Here is an 18698-nt window from a genome sequence, read left to right on the forward strand (position 1 = left end):
GCTGAGGGGCCCTCTCCCCGCCCCCCCTCCCCCGCACGAATTTCGTGCACTGGGCCTCTAGTATTGGATAATTGGATAAGTGCTGACTAGACTTGTGGGATAATCATTACAACAATGATCCCATTTAACTTTTTACAGACATTACTTTTATAGCATTTATTAGTTTTCTTTCTCTTTTTTTAAAGGCTTTATTTTGTGAAGCAGTTTTAGGCAGAATTGAGTTGAAAGTACAGAGTCCCATCTACCTCTGCCCCCGCCTCCCCCCACATCTGCAGCCTCCCCTACTATCAACATTCTGTACCACAGTGGTATGTTCTATGAACTTATATTGACATGTCATTATCGCCCAAAGTCCATAGTTTACAGTAGGGTTCGGTCTTTGTGTACATTCTATGGGTTTTGACAAACGTGTAAAGACATGTATCCGCCATTGCAGTACCACACAGAATAGTTTTACTGTCTGGAAAATCCTCTGTACTCTGTCTATTCATCCTTCCTTTCCCTCCCAGGCTCTGGCAACTACTGAACTTTTCACTGTCTTTATAGTTGTACCTTTTGCAGAATATCGTATCACTGGAATCATGCAGATGCCTATGTAGACTTTTCAGATTGGCTTCTTTACTTAGTAATATGTACTTAAGGTTCCATAGCTCTTCATGGCTTTTTAATGATGAGTAATATTCCACTGTCTGGATGTTCTACAGTTTATCCATTTACCTACTGAAGGACATCTTGGTTACTTCCAAGTTTGACAGTTATGACTAAGGCTGTTTTAAACATCTATGCACAGGATTTTATGGTAAAAAATGTATTTAGTTTTGTAAGAAACTGCCAACTGTCTTCCAAAGTGGCTGTACCGTTTTGCATTTCTACCAGCAATGAATGAGAGTTCCCGTCCCAAATCTTCATCAGAGTTTGGTATTGTCAGTGTTTTGACTTTGAGCCTTCTAGTAGGTATGTAGTGAATTACTTTTCTTATGTATATAAATATTATCATCTGCCATTTTTTTCATATGCCTTCATACTTCTCTATGAGCTCCCTTCTCTGGTAACTTGATTCTGTAGGTGGTATCTGGATATCTGTGTTTTTTAAAAAAGCTTTGAAGATGATTCTGTTATGAAACCAGAGTTCAACACCACTTCTAGACACACTATGAGGGATGCTTGGCACAGATAGGTCTTTAAGAAAGGTCTGCTGAACTGAACTAAATAAGTAACAATTAAGAAACTTTAATTTACCAAAGTCTCAAATGAGGATTTAAATGCATTTTTGTCCTCCTAAGCTTTGCTTGTGCATTTATTCACTATGTTGTCTCTTTCATAATATATTGATGATGAAGATGATGTTCTCACACTTGTATAGCATTCACTCTGCAAGCTGCATTGCAAGCCAAACAGGTTAGGTGAGTTGAAATTTCAACAGCAGCAAGTCAGCACAGTTCCATCATATTGGCTAAAAACTCAGCAGCCTTGAATTAGGAGATCAGAGAGTTTTGGATTTTACTTTTAAAAATCTACATGATCCACATTTCATCAGTATTGTTGATTAAATAGGTATTTGTGAGATAGCCTGATAACCTTACCATTTACCCTGTTATTCTTATGGAAAAGTATATTCACAAATTTCAAAAAATTACTTCACCTCCAGTATACTAATAACCTTTGTAAGCTTATTTGTAAATTGGAGTCTGCCTAGAGAGCTTATGGCCAAAATCAAGTATATTTTCTCAAAGTTGTCCTTTTTTAAAAAATATATATATATTTCTATTGATTTCAGAGAGGAAGGGAGAGGGAGAGATAGAAACATCAGTTATCGGCCGCCTCCTGATTGTGCCTGCAACTGGCATGTGCCCTGACTGGGAATCGAACCATGAACTCCTGGATCTTAGGTGGATCCTCAACCACTGAGCCACACCGATAGGGCCAAAGTTGTCTTTTCTTAATATCAGAAATTGGACTTGGGTAAATTCCAAGTGAAATAATAAACATATTACGTCAATTAACTTTTGCTCTTATGAGGAATAAGATAAACTAATGTAATGTTATTGTAGAGTCTCAGTGTTGGTGATTGAACTTTGGAGTGTATGCTGGACCCGATACTGGGAAGCTCTCTAGATAAGAAAACTTTATGGCTTGAAGACTGCTTTATAGTAGCCAGCTTATTCAATTCAGGTCTTAATTTTAGATTTTATTGACTTTACACATACAAACACACACACACACTGTTTGAGGAATTTTATGCAAATTATGCCTAAAATACATCTTGTGCTTCTTTGGGTTTGTGCATTTTCCCATAACACAGACCCAGATCTCAGATGGTTTTCTGTTTTTCTCTACCATGAAAGTTTGACTTGGTCTATTTTTTATTAGTTGTTGATAGAGCAAACTAGATAATCTTGTGTGAAAGCACTGAAAGTTATAAAGTACTGTACAAGGAAATTTTTATTCTCTTAGGTCAGGCGTCCTCAAACTACGGCCCGCGGGCCACATGCGGGTGTTTTTGTCGTTTTGTTTTTTTACTTCAAAATAAGATATGTGCAGTGTGCATAGGAATTTGTTCATAGTTTTTTTTTTAAACTATAGTCCGGCCCTCCAACGGTCTGAGGGACAGTGAACTGGCCCCCTGTTTAAAAAGTTTGAGGACCCCTGTCTTAGGCCTTAGTGGGCTATATAATTTATACTGAAAAAACAACACACAAACAAATTTTACCTCTTTTCTGTTCTTATATTTATAGGAAGCAGGCTAAATGGGAACACTGAATTATTGAGTTATATAATATTCAGAAATTTATCTGGGAAAATATCTTAAGAAAAGTTGTAAATACATATAGGCAAAAATGAAATGAATGATACAATTCTATTCTATCTATTTTAGGATCCTGCTTTTACTTTATTCAGGTTTATTTTTAGGATTTTGGAAATAATAAACAAATAGGTTAGAGACCTTGATTCAAAACATCTAAGTATTTCTCCTGGTAGCATAAGAAAATCTTCATTTTGTTTGACTTCAATAAATGCTAAAAATGAATATGTGGCAAACAAGTCACAAACAGTTCCTTTATTTTTTTTTATGTCTCTCTCTTCTGGCACAAACTTTTGATCATAATGCATGAAACATTCAATTCAAAACCAGAAAATCAAAGGTAAGGGAACCACATTGTATCAATACAAAAGTCATATAAAAACAGAGCCCTGCCCCCAGTCAAGAAACAACATGAAGAATTCAAGTAAAAGGTATTTTTATAGTACCTGTAGAAAACTGCTATCACTTTAGTGCTGTTCACAGAGGAGAGGAGTGACTTCAGCATTATCCTTCAGCTTGGGTATCCATCAGGGTTTCTTTTCTAAGTTCCTGCCATGTGATACCCAATCTATAATAACAAAAGAGTAATATGCTAATTAGACCGGGCAGCCAAACAACCTTCCAGATGTCATTCCGGACGAAGCCGCCACGTGGTGGCCCAGGCAGAGGTGGTTAGGGGCGGTCAGGCAGGCAGGCGAGTGGTTAGGGGCAATCAGGCAGGCAGGCAGAGGTGGTTAGGGGCGATCAGACAGGCAGGAAGAGGCAGTTAGGGGCAATCAGGCAGGCAGGCATAGTGGTTAGGGGCGATCGGGCAGGCAGGCGAGCAGTTAGGGGAAATGAGGCAGGCAGGCAAGTGGTTAGGGGTGATGAGGCAGGCAGGCAGAGTGGCTAGGGGCGATCAGGCAAGCAGGCAGGTGAGCAGTTAGGAGCCAGCAGTCCTGGATTGCGAGAGGGATGTCCCAGATTGCGAGAGGTGCAGACTGGGCTAAGGGACCCCCCCCCCCCACCATGCACAAATTTCGTGCACCAGGCCTCTAGTTCTTTTAATATTAAAGAAAGTTCTTGTTCTTGAATGCTTAGTTAGCTTTTCTCTTTCTTAATATTCTTTCTCTAAATGGCTGAGCATAAATGAATTTGTTATTAGATGTCTAGTATCAATATAACAGTTGCTAAAGTAATGGGTGTTAATCATAATTGCTCTTGGCTGTAAGTAACAGAAAAGTGTAGATGGCAGCTTAATCAAATAGGTTTTTCTTTTGTAATAGAGAATCACAGGGGCAGTCAGTCAGGGCTGGTGCAGCTATTCCAGGAATGGGCTCTTCTGTGCTCCTTGCTCAGCCTTTGCATATGGCTTTCATGTCTGTAGTCGCAGATGGCTGCTGTACTTTGAGGAGTCACATTTAAGCAGGAAGAAAGAAAGGCAGAGGGCAAAAGGTGCATGCCAGTTGAGCCAGGTCCTTTTTATCGGGAAGACAATCTTTCCAGAAGCTCTCCTCTGTTTTAAAATGCCGATTTTATGGTTTTAATCAGGTATGGTGAGGCCAACTGATCAGGAGATTATTGCCACTGAAAAGACAATTTATTACTCACAGTTCCCAAGGCAAAGAAGGGCACACCATGCAGGGCCACACTAGGGAACCCTAGGCCAGTGGAAGGCAGAAGGTGGAGAGAGCTAGGGAAACTGGAGGGGAAAGCCTTTATTGTGGCTTTCTCCAGAATGAATGGGCAAGGCAAGGAAGCAGGTTTAGGATGGACTAGTTTGAATAATTTTATTGAGCTCAGGTCCCTTGGGACTGCCCTTAGTTGTCTGATGCCTACCCCTGTGGTGATTAGGGCAGTGTAAGAGCCAGGTAAGGCCATGGGATTGGGGGTAAGGTTTTGGATTGTTAGTTTGCATATGAAATGTGCACTTACAGGTGAGTCATTCATTTATTATCTCTAAGAATCCCATAACCCTGGGAGGGGTAGTTCTTTCCTTGTTAGTAATGCCCTAGGTATCAAAGCAGAAGATACAGGAGCTAGAAAATGTGGTTAAAACACAGTCCCTCTTATATCCTTTGCTAGAACTGTGTTTCTTGGCCATCCATCACTACAAAGAACTCTAGACATTTGGACATTTTTAACTGGGCACATTGTTACCAGAATAAATTGGAGTTCTTTTAGTACTGAAGAAGAAATGAGTAGATATTGATTAAGCAACTAGTAGCATTTGGTATACAGTGTCACATGGGAAGAATGAGCATCTAAAAAGTATAGGTGTAGTTTAAATTGTGAGTTGCAAATTCAAATGCCACCAGAGGCCAGGTATGCCATAAAGAGTAAAGTGGGCTCAGTGGAAGATTATAGGGAGTGCTGGTGAGATGGAGGGTGTGTATACTCTTCAAAGTAAAAATGAAAAAATAATGTGATTTGTGGCCTATTAGCTATCAGTTGTGGTGCCTAGTTAAATTACATGTAATAGAAAGATGCTTATTAATTTTACTGAAGAGACTGTAAATAGAAATATACTTTATTATGTTATTTAGCAATCATGTACACTACATTTTCTAGTTACCTTGATGGTAACTCTTAAGTATCAACATTTTTGAAATATTAGTTATTTTTTCCTGAACTTTTCATTTTGAAAGATTTCAGATCTACAGAAAAGTTGAAAGAATAGTACAATGAATACACATACTAGTATATCCTTAACTTAGGTTAACTGATAGTTAACATATTGCCTTATTTACTTTGTCTTTCTCTTGAACCCATTTGAAAGTATACTGCATGTATTATGGCACTTTTTCCCTAAGTATATCAACACGTTTTACCTAAGAACAAGGATGTTTCTACATAAATAGAAAATAAATACACATACTCATTATTACATTTGAGAAATTTGTAACTGTAATACATTTTAATATTCCACATTCAGTTTTATCTAACTTTTCCAATAATGTCTTTTTTAGCATTTAAAACAATTTAGGATCCAATCAAATATTATCTGGTCCTAGCTGGTTTGGTTCAGTGGATAGAGTGTCGGCAGGCAGACTGAAGGGTTCTGGATTTTATTCTGGTCAAGGGCACATACCTCAGTTGTAGGCTTGATCCCTGGCCCTAGTCGGGGCACATGCAGGAGGCAGCCAATTGATGTGTCTCTCTCACATCAATGTTTCTCTCTCTCTGTCTCTTCCCCTCCCTAACACTCTCTAAAAATCAATGAAAAAATATCCTTGGGTGAGGATTAACAACAACAACACACATATATATAATCTGTAATCTAGACCTGTTCTGTCTTTCATAGCACTGATGCTTTAGGGGTTCAGGCCAGTCATTTCATAGAATGCCCACAAACTTGATTTGAATGATTGTTTCTACATAGTTAGACTCAGGTTAAGCATTCTGGGTAAGAGAATTCCATAGGTGATGTGAACTGAGAGTAGCATGTCAGGAGGCCCAGCTCTTGGTTGTTCTGTTCGCCATCATGTCATTAGTGTGATGAGTTGGGGAGGGTGGTGCCAGACTTCTTCCAGTGAAGAGGACATTCCCTTTGTGAGTAGTCTGTGGAGTGATGCCTTGAGACTTCATGAATATTGTTTCCCATCAAGCTTTCACCTGAAAATTAACATCCATTGATCTTTTACTGAGTCAGTTCATACTTTGGTGGTTACAAAATAGTGATTTTTTGGTACTTTCCTTTCTTCTACATTAGCAGGCATCTATATATATAAAAGGCTAAACGACTGACTGTATGTCCATCCAACTGACTGACCAACCGGTACATATGACGCGCACTGGCAATTTAAAAATAATCATTGACTCGATACATATAAAACTCTCACTGGCACCAATCTAAACAGAGTAGGAATATTCTTACCTGAACCCATTTTCGGACATGGTCAGTTATATGTTGCTTTCTCTCGAGTTTGAAGGGCGTGTGACAAAGTTAAAGTTGTAAATACTTCATCACAAGGGAAATTAGTCAAGCACTCTGTGTTTTTACTCATAATGTGGTATACAGGGAGATATTAGAAGAAGTTTAATCAATTTATCAGTCATTGTTTTTATCAATGTTTTTATATCATGTCTTTTTTGTTGTTATATCATGTTTATTGTTTATTAATCAATTTATATATTATTTTCATATACATTTTACTAATTTTCTTTCATCTCTTGACTCTTCTTTTATAGAGAAAGGGCGAATAGCAATACTAAAATATTTCTTCTAATTAATTTCCTTTCAATATGCATGAATTTGTGCACCAGGCCTCTAGTAGTTTTATAAAGAAAGGCTTTTCCTCCCAGCCCCTTTCTTGAGTTCAGTATGAATTCATGGATTATTTTTGTATTGTTTGTGTTATATTCCATTAAAATCATTATTCATATTGATGCCCAAGTTATTTCCAATTTTGCTAGCCCTCTGAACTGATGGAAGTGAGATGTGTTTTCAGCATTTCCCACTCAAGGTGTGACTTCTCTTTTGGGAGTGATATTATCCGTGACTCACTGCCCTCTCTTCTCTTTTTCTTTTCCTCCCAGTTGCCACCTGTCGGTTGCAGCATAGGTCCTGAAGCTTGGTCTTCTACATTTGATGTCTCTTTCCCCTCTTACATGTAAATTAAAGTTTGTGGTAATCTCTGTCTCCTAGTTCTTTAGATGTGTGATATAGTTGGTTTTATTTTATTTATTTATTGATCTTAGATTTGGGGGAGGTATGTGATACGATTAGGATTTTTAGGTGGCTACAGTTATTCTATATGAAACTGGAATTCCTTGATTTTAACTATTTTTATGGCTAACATACAAAAATGTCTCACTTTCAAATGAAGTTTTCATTTAAACCCGATGATTCCTATAATCAATAAGCAAAATTGTGGTAAGCTTTAGTACCTTTTGAAGGATATTATGTCATTTGTCCCTACTCTCAATAGCTTCTAGCCAGCGTATTCTTTTTGAATCCTGGGGTTTTTTTTTTTATTTTTATTTTCTATAGCCTTTCTCTTTCCACTTGCAGACCAACATTAGTCATTTCTCCCATCCACACCCCATTGTCAATGCATTGCTTACTAAACCCTGTCCACTTTATTCTCTACTGTGAATAGAGAATTGAGAATTTAAATAACACATCTTGTTAGACTTGGGTATGACCCTTAGAATAAACAGGACCAAGTGAGAGCCTGAGGCCTCTTGGAGCTTTATTTAGAGCTTAAATTTTCTCAGAATGTCTACTTTCTGGTTAAGTAGCCATTCTGCTTTATTTCCAGTTTTGTTCATATATTCTGATAAGTAATCTAAAAAATGATGTTTTGCCTAATGATAATGAGGGCAGTACAGTGTTGAGAGTAAAGGTGTCTCTAGAATCAGATTCTGTGGGTTTAAATCTTGGTTCCACTGCTCATTGGCTACATAACTTTACGTAATTGCTTAATCTCTCTTTACCGCCATTTCTCACCTATAAAGATGAAGATAATAGTATCTTCTTCACAGATTTTGTGAAGATTAAAAAGGATAATACATGATACATATAGTGTTCTTGGTCTTGATACATTATTGCTGTTACAGTTAATATATTAATAACAATGTGTGGATATTCATTCTGCACAAGGAGCAGTGACCAACTGTTAAAGTAAGCAGGTCCTAAGACATTTAGGATAATTTATTTGTGACCTACCTTCCACCTACCACCCACCCTTCTCACCCCATCCTGAAATTAAAATAAACTTTAATGATAATTTATCAGACCTGTAAGCTTTCCATTGAGAAAACATAATATTTTTAAATCTTACTCATTTGTTAGAGGTATGGTTTAAAAGGGACAATTATAACTAAATGCCTGAGGGATGTCAATTTCAAAGTCTTTAAAGCACTTTTTTGGTTCTTTATAGAGATGCACATCTAGCAATGAAATTACATTGTGTGGAGTCATGTGACCACTAGAGGTCATATTATACTTTTATATTATTTAAAAGTCTTTCTTGCTGGTGTGTCTGTCAGTGAAGCCTACTTCAGACAGATAGGAAGAGTCTATTATTGCTTTCTGCAAAAATATAGCTTGGAAAAAAAGAAACCCAAGCTGGACAATTACACATCATTATATGTCATGGTTTTATGTTTGACAGTTTATTATTCTACTAGTGGCCTGATGCACGAAATTCGTGCACGGGGAGTGGGGGGTTTTCTCAGCCCAGCCTGCACCCTCTCGCAATCCAGGATCTTTCGGGAGATGTCCGACTGCCAGTTTAGACCTGATCCCGTATGGATCTCTGTGGATCGGGCCTAAACTGGCAGTTGGACATCCCTCTCACAATCCAGGACCGCTGGCTCCTAACTGCTCACCTGCCTGCCTAATTGCCCCTAACCACTCTGCCTGCCTGCCTGATCACCCTAACCACTTGCCTGCCTGCCTGATTGTTCCTAACCACTCTCCTGCCTGCCTCATTGCCCCTAATCACTCGCTTGCCTGCCTGATTGCCTCTAACCGCTCGCTGGGGGTGGCGGGGGGGTCTGGGGTGGGGGGCCATGGTCGTTATGGTCATTCTGTCATTTTGGTTGCTAGGCTTTTATTATATAGGATAGGATTGGTTAGCAAATTGACTTGTATTATTGAACTTAACAATGAGATCTTAGTATTCAAGTTAGAAATAGAAACTTCTTACTCTCAGCCACAGAATAATTTGCTTTTATTGAAATTATGTCTGAATGATTACATGTAGGTATAGAATCACATGAATATTTTTCTCACATATTTTTATTAATAACAGTATGAATTTGGAGGACTACCTACTCAAAAATGACCTACAAAAGTTACTTAAATTCTCTGGGATTTCAATTTCCAAATATGTAAAATGTGAATAATAGCTATAACAGTATTGAGTACTGTTTATAGTGAATCTTAACACTTAAGTGAAAGCTGTATGCAAATGGTAAAGTGGGTTATTAGATAACTGCTGTTGATTTTGGCCCACTGAGGTGAATTATTGGAAAGATTATAGGAACCTCTGAATTTCTATCCTCTCTTTTCTGGTAGAATAGATTATTAATTTATATTTACTTTTCTGAAATAACCATAGTGGCTAATAGTGGCTAATTTTAATAGGGCTGCCTTTAAGATACTTAGTTCAATGAAGGCCTAGGGATGGGGCAGGAGTGAGGAGGAGGGGAGACAATGGGGGGGAAGGAGACATCTGTAATATTTTCAACAATAAAAAGGATATTTTATTTTAGAAAATATTCTAAATATTAACTTGCAGCTGTGTGGAAAATTTATGGATGTGGAATTCATTCTGCTGTGATGCTTGATGTTACTACTTTTTAGTTACAGTCTTAAGTGTGGAACTGCTCTCTGGCTTTAAAAAATGGGTACTGATTCCTGGTAGTTCCACATTTTGACAGGTTTTGCAGACCTAATGGATTTAATTGAATTTAAGCATTACTGTAGTCTGCTTTTATCTATAATTTTGGTTGTGATGTGGGTAAATGATAGATGCTAAGGTAACCATAAGATGGACCAAGTAATTATCCTAAGTTGATGCTTGAAATGTTGTCATATGAATCAGCCACAAATTACAAAGGTAATCTGAACTATTGTGTTTATAGCCATGCAGCCAGGGCTTGATTGGCAATTTTAGCACTTAAAGTGCAAACAGTTTTTATTTATTTATTTTTATTTATTTTTTAAATATATTTTATTGAGTTTTTACAGAGAGGAAGAGAGAGGGATAGAGAGTTAGAAACATCGATGAGAGAGAAACATCGATCAGCTGCCTCTTGCACACCCCCTACTGGGGATGTGCCCGCAACCAAGGTACATGCCCTTGACTGGAATCGAACCTGGGATCCTTGAGTCCGCAGGCCCAGGCTCTATCCACTGAGCCAAACCGGTTTTGGCACAAACAGTTTTTAAATGTTTGTATGCAGAAATGATTATGAGCATAAGTAGAGCACTATTGGCTCAAATGCAGAAAGCAAATATATACATATATATTAGATGATAGTCTCTTCTTCACTGTAAACATTTGATTGTCACTACTCCCTCTCCTACCTTCCTGTTTTCTTAAGTAGTGCTGATGGCTCCAGAGCTCAAATGCAGGTCTGCCTGACCCTAAAGCAGGCGTCCTCAAACTATGGCCCGCGGGCCACATGCGGGTGTTTTTGCCATTTGGTTTGTTTTTTAAAAAAAATATATTTTATTGATTTTTTACAGAGAGGAAGGGAGAGGGATAGAGAGCCAGAAACATCAATGAGAGAGAAACATCGATCAGCTGCCTCATGCACACCTCCTACTGGGGATGTGCCCGCAACCAAGGTACATGCCCTTGACCGGAATCGAACCTGGGACCTTTCAGTCCCCAGGCCGACGCTCTCTCCACTGAGCCAAACCGGCCAGGACCACCATTTGGTTTTTTTACTTCAAAATAAGATATGTGCAGTGTGCATAGGAATTTGTTCATAGTTTTTTTTAAACTATAGTCCGGCCCTCCAACGGTCTGAGGGACAGTGAACTGGCCCCCTGTTTAAAAAGTTTGAGGACCCCTGCCCTAAAGCCTGTAGTCCTACCTTTTACACTTACTAGACTGCTGCTTTTAAAAGCTGTTGGTCATCATAACCTACACTATATTTACTGTATTTGAAATTTTTATTTTTTTCCACTGTAGATAACAGACAAGAGAGTGTCCAGAAGACACGCGATTCTTGAGGTGGTGGGTGGTCAGCTTCGAATCAAACCGGTAAATATGTTAATGATACATTTTAATGTTTTGTCTCTCACTTTTTTTCCAGCTTCAGATCAAAGGGGCTTATTTTTTAAGTTATGGAAATAGGAAATTAATGTCAAAACATATCCTTTTTTTAAAAAAATATATTTTATTGATCTTTTACAGAGAGGAAGAGAGAGGGATAGAGAGTTAGAAACATCGATGAGAGAGAAACATCGATCAGCTGCCTCTTGCACACCCCCTACTGGGGATGTGCCCGCAACCAAGGTACATGCCCTTGACCGGAATCGAACCTGAGACCCTTGAGTCCGCAGGCCGACGCTCTATCCACTGAGCCAAACCGGTTTCGGCAAAACATATCCTTTTTATTGCTAGGAGATAATTGGGAGATAAAGATCAAACTATTTACCTTCTTTCCTATAGGACAGTGTTACATTTACACAGAATTTTAATGAAAGATGACTACCAGTTCACGTGTACATGATTATTTTGTTCACGATGGGGTATTACAAATAAGATCCTATAAAAAGCTCATAACTAAGGGAGTGGGGTAGTGACCAAAGTCACTTTAAGTGTTATAGAGTTATATTTTAATAGATTTCTATACCTCTGTGTGTAGAGTTGAATATTTCTAAAATTTAGACCTTATTCAACTGTAGGATTTTAAAAATAATTGTAATTTGAAAGTTCCTTTTAAGGGCTAGAATTTTAATTGCTTTTAGTTTAAGCACTGATATGTTGTAGGGAAAGCAGGTTCTGAGAATATACTATGTAATCATTCCTTTTCATTTGCAGAATCTATTGTATAGGAGAATAAAATATGTGTATGAGGGTCCATTTATTTTAGACTCGATGCTGGGGTGTTAAAATTATTAATATGGAATGAACTTCATTAATTTATAACATTTAAAAACCTACATGTATGTTCATCTTAATATGTATAACTTCCTGTTGTTTTATTAGTTCTTTCTTTTATACAGATAGTACTTTTATTATCCTATGCTGAACTATTCCCAAATTTGAGAAGTACCATATTTTCTGGCGTATAAGACGACTGGGTGTATAAGATTTTCCTGGGTTAAAAAGTCGTCTTATTCGCCGGAAAATACGGTAGTCCAATATATCTAATCCATTATTTCTAATCCCATCAATATAGTCCAATATACCATATTTTCCGGTGTATAAAATGACTTTTTAATCCAGGAAAATCTTATACGCCCAGTTGTCTTATACGCCGGAAAGTACGGTATCCTTTTAATTCTAGTATTGGGAAAATTTTTGAATACCGATGAATTCACATCACCTCAACCTTAAATAAATACTTTTAAAGAAAGTTTGTATCTCATTCTACATTGTCTTAGTGTCTTGAAAAGTGCTAATATCTGTAGTCAGCATTCTCGGGGGGGTGGGGTGGGGGGGCTTTATTTACCATCAGTTATTTGTCTTTGAGCCCAACGATCTTTTTCTTCATAGTGAGACTTACTAGACCATAAGCTTGTTGAATATAGGAACACTGACTAATCTTCCTATCTCTAGTATCTAGCATAATGCCTAATGCCTAATAGGTAATTAATATTTATTCAGTTCATGAGTAAATGCTGCAGTGAGAACTATATGTGGCATATCTAGGAGTGGGGATATCATGGATTTTTATAAAAGTACTAGAGGCCCAGTGTATGAGATTCATGCACTCGGGGGGGTGTGGGGAGGGTTCCCAGCCCAGCCTGCACCCTCTCGCAGTCCAGGACCCCTGGGGGGACATCCCCAGAAGGGTCCTTAGTGCTGCTGCAGAGGCAGAAGAAGCTGCCACCACCGCCTCACTTGCCAGCCGTGACCCCGGCTTCTGGCTGAGCAGTGCTCCCCCTGTGGGAGCTCACTGACCACTAGGGGGCAGCTCCTGCATTGAGCGTCTGCCCTTTCATGGTCAGTGCGCATCATAGCGACCGGTCGTTCCGCCATTCGGTTGATTTGCATATTAACCTTTTATTATATAGGACTAGAGGCCCGGCACACAAAATTCGTGCCCAGGTAGGGTCCCTAGGCCTGGCCTGCGATCAGGGCTGATCTTCCCTGGCTGCTGGCAGCCAGCCCTGCTCCCCCCCTGCCACTGGTTGCCCTCGGTGTGTGGGGTGACCGGTGGGGTGATCAGGGCCCCGGTGCTGCCTGCATCCGCTGCCACCCACCCCCGGTTCCCCGTTCCCCACCAGGCAATCGGAGCCTGCTGGCTGGGGGAAGGGACCGAGAGGTTGGCTGGCAGCTCCTGCATTGGTGGTCACTGTGCGTTATAGTGAATGGTCATTCTGCCGTTCAGTCAATTTGCATATTAGCCTTTTCTTATATACGATAGTTTCAATAAAATACCTATTCCCTTGAAATAGATTTACTTACTTATTCATCTACTTATTGTAGCTGCACCTACAAGGTGCAATTTAGAGAAATATACAGAAATTCTAAAACTGACCGTTTTTTGTTCTTTTTAAAAACTGACTTTGTTAATAGAAGTTTTAAAGATCTTGAAAGTAATGAGAATGAGGTGAACAAGTGATTTCTAGTTCATTCATTTTAATGTGCACTACATATTTTTTATTTGATATGCTAAAGCAATTTAAATATACAAGTATAATAAAGAGTTAAGAGATAAATTTTAGCTTAAAACATTATAAAATTATGTAAATGAATATAACAAATGCTTTATTATGAAGATCCCTTCTGAATACTGTATGCTTCAAATTATGTTTAAGTGATTAAATATATTTTCTGCTCTCCTTCAATTTAGAAAGCTAACCTAATAAAAAGTAGCTTTGACTATGATAGATAAATACAATTAAGCAATTACTAATTTGTACTTTTAAATTTGTCTTTTTTCTCTCTAATATTTTCCTTTAAAAGTCTCTACTGTTAGTAGTTCTTGGAAGTAGTGCATGAAGAGATAATGTTAGCTCATGAGAGAATAGTGATTTTTTCCCCCAAATTTAAGCTAGTCTGATATCAGCAGGGAGTAAATACATTATAAAGGCCAAATGATAATATTCTCTATAAATGACTTTATCACCAATGGTTTGTTATATCCTCATGGCTGTCAATGCTTTTATTTCATTTTAATAGAATCTTACGTTTTTTGGTTCTTGGTGATTGAGAGAGGTTACATAGCTATGTAAAAATTGTAAGATGTATTTTTGTCTTCATTTGGTTATTGATCCTCAAAATATACATCTTCGGGTGATTGTGTTTTTTCTATTGCACAATAAAATTCTTGAATTGTGATGGTTTTTCTTCCCATAAAATTATGAGTGTACTTGTAAAATAGCTATACAATACTGCAATAGCTTTTCCACAACTTTTGAAAAAGAGAGAGAATGCTTTCTAAATAAAAAAAAAATAACAACATTGAAAATGAGAGGAACCTCTTTTTTTGGGTACAAATCAATCTTTCTTTAATATTTGATGATAACTCCAAGAGTAAGCTATAGAAAATTGACTACATTTTAGTTCCATTTATTCAGGGATAATGTATCCTTTGCACCACTTCTACAATAATAGCATCTATTTGGGTTCACCTTTATAATCCCAGGGATATGTTAAAAGGCACACAACAATGATATGATTCTGATATGGGCAGTTCATATCTTTCATTCACTGTGGGCTTGGGTTTGCCTGCCCTTGTCTGCTTGAGGAATCAAAGTTAAACTAACCTCACTGAAGGAATTTGAGAGACTTCCATCTTTTTTAGTCTTGGAAGAGTTTGAATATTCAAAAAATTCTTTAAAACTTGGGTCTGGTTTTCGGAGGGATTTGAAAGGTTTTTAATTATTAATTGTATTTTTAAAATATTATAGGTCAAATTCAATCATCTTTTCTTTTTAAAAATATATATTTTATTGATTTTTTTACAGAGAGGAAGGGAGAGGGATAGAGAGTTAGAAACATCGACGAGAAAGAAACATTGATCAGCTGCCTCCTGCACACTCCCCACTGGGCATATTCCCGCAACCAAGGCACATGCCCTTGACCAGAATCGAACCTGGGACCCTTGAGTCCGCAGGCCGACGCTCTATCCACTGAGCCAAACCAGTTAGGGCCATCTTTTCTTTTTATAGTTACTTTTTAAACAAGCCACCCCCATACAGGCATAAACATACATTTTTTAAAAATATGGTTTATATTCTTAAAGATAATTGTCAATTTTGGCGTAAATCTATTGGCATAAAATATTTATAGTATTTTACTGTATTATTGCTCACAAGTTTTCCTTTATATGTAGTTATGTCATTGCTTTTCTCAAAATTTTTTTGTATGTACATGTGTATGTCTTCTCTCTTTGTGTTTATTAATACTGTTAGATTTTTAAAAAACTATCTTTTGAACTTCATGTGTGGCTTTTTAGTTGGAGTGTATTTAGTTTGACATTGATTTTAAAAACGTATTCAATGAATTGTATTGATTTAGGTATAAGTTATAGGATCAAACATTAGAGTTCTTGGAATATCATTTTTTGCTCTTAGTTCTGGGATTCCCTGTATGAATAGTTTTAGGAAAAGAAAAAGGACCACACGTTGGTCTGCTTTCTTATGGCTGAATTTGCTAAGCGCTTGATATTTAACCTCCTAAAATTTAAATAAGTGCTTTCCCGTAAGGAAAAAAATACTCAAACTGAATGTTTTCTTGACTTTGGGTTTGTGATGCATTTTTTAAAAAATTTATCTTTATTGTTGAAAGTATTACAGATGTCTCCCCATTCCCCCCCTTTGATCCTTATATCCCTCACTCAGCCCCGAGCCAAATGTAATTAATTTCCTCTTAAAAGTATTTTACATTTTCTACTCTTAGAATTTTACGCCTTGTATTTAACATCTTAGCCTTTGTAAACTTAAGACTATACCATTATCTAATGTTTAGAGATTCAACTGAATTTCTAAAATATTCATGAATAAGAACATAATCGTATCTTATAAGAGGCAAACCTGACTGAATGAATGTTCAGTGTTCTAGAAGAAGCTAATGTACATTCCTGCTTTGACTCTTGTCCCTTCTGCTACCCAACATTCCTGACTCTGGTGACCATGGCATACTCAAGGAAGGGGAGGCTTCCCTTAAAAGGAGTGATTTTCAAGGAGTAATAGGGAGTGATTCCAAGCCCAGCAGTGTGCACAGCTCAGAACCTGGTGGCTTGTCGTGCCTTGTTGCACTCAAAATCTCTGGCCAGAGAGCCACTTTGGGAGGTAAATTAGGGGTGACTGCTAGCATAATGAAAGATTTCTAAACATTAAGTTTAAATTAGAACTTGATTTACAAAATGAAACATTCACAACTCTTTTTAGGAATATGGCGCATCACTGCATTTCCATTCTTATATAGTCTTGTGCATGTTTTGCAAAATGACCCTGACCAATAAAATAATTGCCTACCTAATTTGTATAGCCTCTGTTTTAAATTGTTACCTCTATTCCTAATCTCCAAATTTTATTTTACTGCTTGCTTTTAACACACATTTAAAGAAAATACAAATGTTTTCAATTGCAGGTTCACCTGGAGGTCTGATGGCCAAATCCTCATGAAATTAAATTGCCAGGACTAGGTAGATTATATTCATTCTAAATTTCAACATTGTCTTTTTTTTTCCTTAAATAAAATTTGGGCATATAGGTAACAACGCTTAGTATTTTCCAATAACACAGTTTTTGTTGCATTGCTTCCTGTTCTATATTAGTATCTCCCCCAACCCCAAGCTTGGTTAAACATACTGTTTGGACAGTTCAGCTCTTTTTCTTTACAAGTTGAGCTAAATAATTTCTAGGTTTCTTTCCCCAAATACTATGGTTCTATTGTTAGTTTAAAAGTATAATGTTATGATAATTGATGAAGTTACGTAAAGTGAGAAAGTTACTTGGGGGGGTTTTGAAAGCCAGTAAGCTTATATGCCTAACTGCTTGCTATTGGGGGCTTTTTAGAAGATGAAAGTGATTATTGTTTAAAAATTTATCTTATAGAGAATGGAATTGAAATGATTTTAGTGGTGAATCTATTTAAGTGACTCAACAGGTAGCATTTTTAGTAAATACATTAGATTTTAAGCCTCATTTCTTATAGTAAACTCTTTGGAACGATTCCTGATATTATTCTCTAATGACTGGTAGTTGAAATATTGATTCTTCCTGCTATTAGAGACTTCTGTGGTAGGTACAGTCATATGCAGCCATGGACCTGACAGTCTAGTGGTGATTTATCAGATGATTATAGGTAATCTTTGAACTTATAGGGACTGATCAAACAATTCATGCAGAGAGGTATGATGGGATAAGACATTTCAGATTGTAGTAAATCAAAGAGCATTTTGAGTAGATATCCATGATTGGATCAAAGATTCTGTGTGTGAATATTTGGGCGTATGAAGGTGGGAGATGAGTTTGAAAACCACTGAGGTTTATGAAGAGCCTTCACTGCTGTGCTGTGTTTGTATTGGGGAATTATCAGAGGCTTTCACAGAGAAATGTAAAAGAATAACTTGGAATGTAGTGAGGTGAATGAAGACAGGAGACTTGATGTGATGTTAGCTCAAGCTAGAAATGCGAGCAGTGGGTGTGAACTTGCACTAGGGAGTGACTGTGTAAATGGCAACGAGAAATGGATTCAAGAGATAGTTCAGAGGTAAATGATCTAGGATTTGACATTTGGATGGAGTGGGAGAACATTGTAATATGTTCAGTAAGTGTGGATATTTTGGTGTGTTTTAATATATAACAGAAATTAAAATCAGAATATATCACATTTACCCCTGAAAGACCCTATTTATATTCTGGAGAAATAGGCTTTTTAAAAAATAAAAGCAACTGAAAAATAAGTTATAATGCAAGTGGCTTACCAAAGTTAATGATATTATTTGCTTCATGTTTTATCACATCATTCTAGACTTGTTTATATTTTACTTAGTTTATACAGGCTTAACATTTTTAAAAAATGAAAGTGAGTATATTTAATAAAAATTTTAACCAAGTTTACCAATGGAAAAAAAATTGTTGTGGAGTAAAAAGAAAAGAAAAAGATACATTTCCAGAATTTCAAAATACATTAACAATAGGCCTATTATAAACTTCCTTAGTTTTCCCATAGTGAAATATTTTAAAATAGGAACAGAAGTTTTTACCTACTGTATTTATACTGAATTCTAATCTATTCAAATTCAGGATGAATAAAACATACCTTAA

At 37.2% G+C, this 18698-nt stretch overlaps 1 protein-coding gene across 2 annotated transcripts in view; it reads left to right on the forward strand.

The window, feature by feature from the left end:
• Nucleotides 1–18698, forward strand: part of APLF (aprataxin and PNKP like factor) — a 66855-nt gene that overhangs the window by 9013 nt on the left and 39144 nt on the right. For both annotated transcript variants that reach the window (XM_079792803.1, XM_079792804.1), the window contains exon 2: nucleotides 11437–11508. In XM_079792803.1, the coding sequence (XP_079648929.1) occupies nucleotides 11437–11508 (72 nt within the window). The remainder of the gene's footprint in view (nucleotides 1–11436; nucleotides 11509–18698) is intronic.

Source organism: Cnephaeus nilssonii (assembly GCF_951640355.1).
Source record: "Cnephaeus nilssonii genome assembly, chromosome: 15".
Classification (NCBI taxonomy): Eukaryota; Metazoa; Chordata; class Mammalia; order Chiroptera; family Vespertilionidae; genus Cnephaeus; species Cnephaeus nilssonii.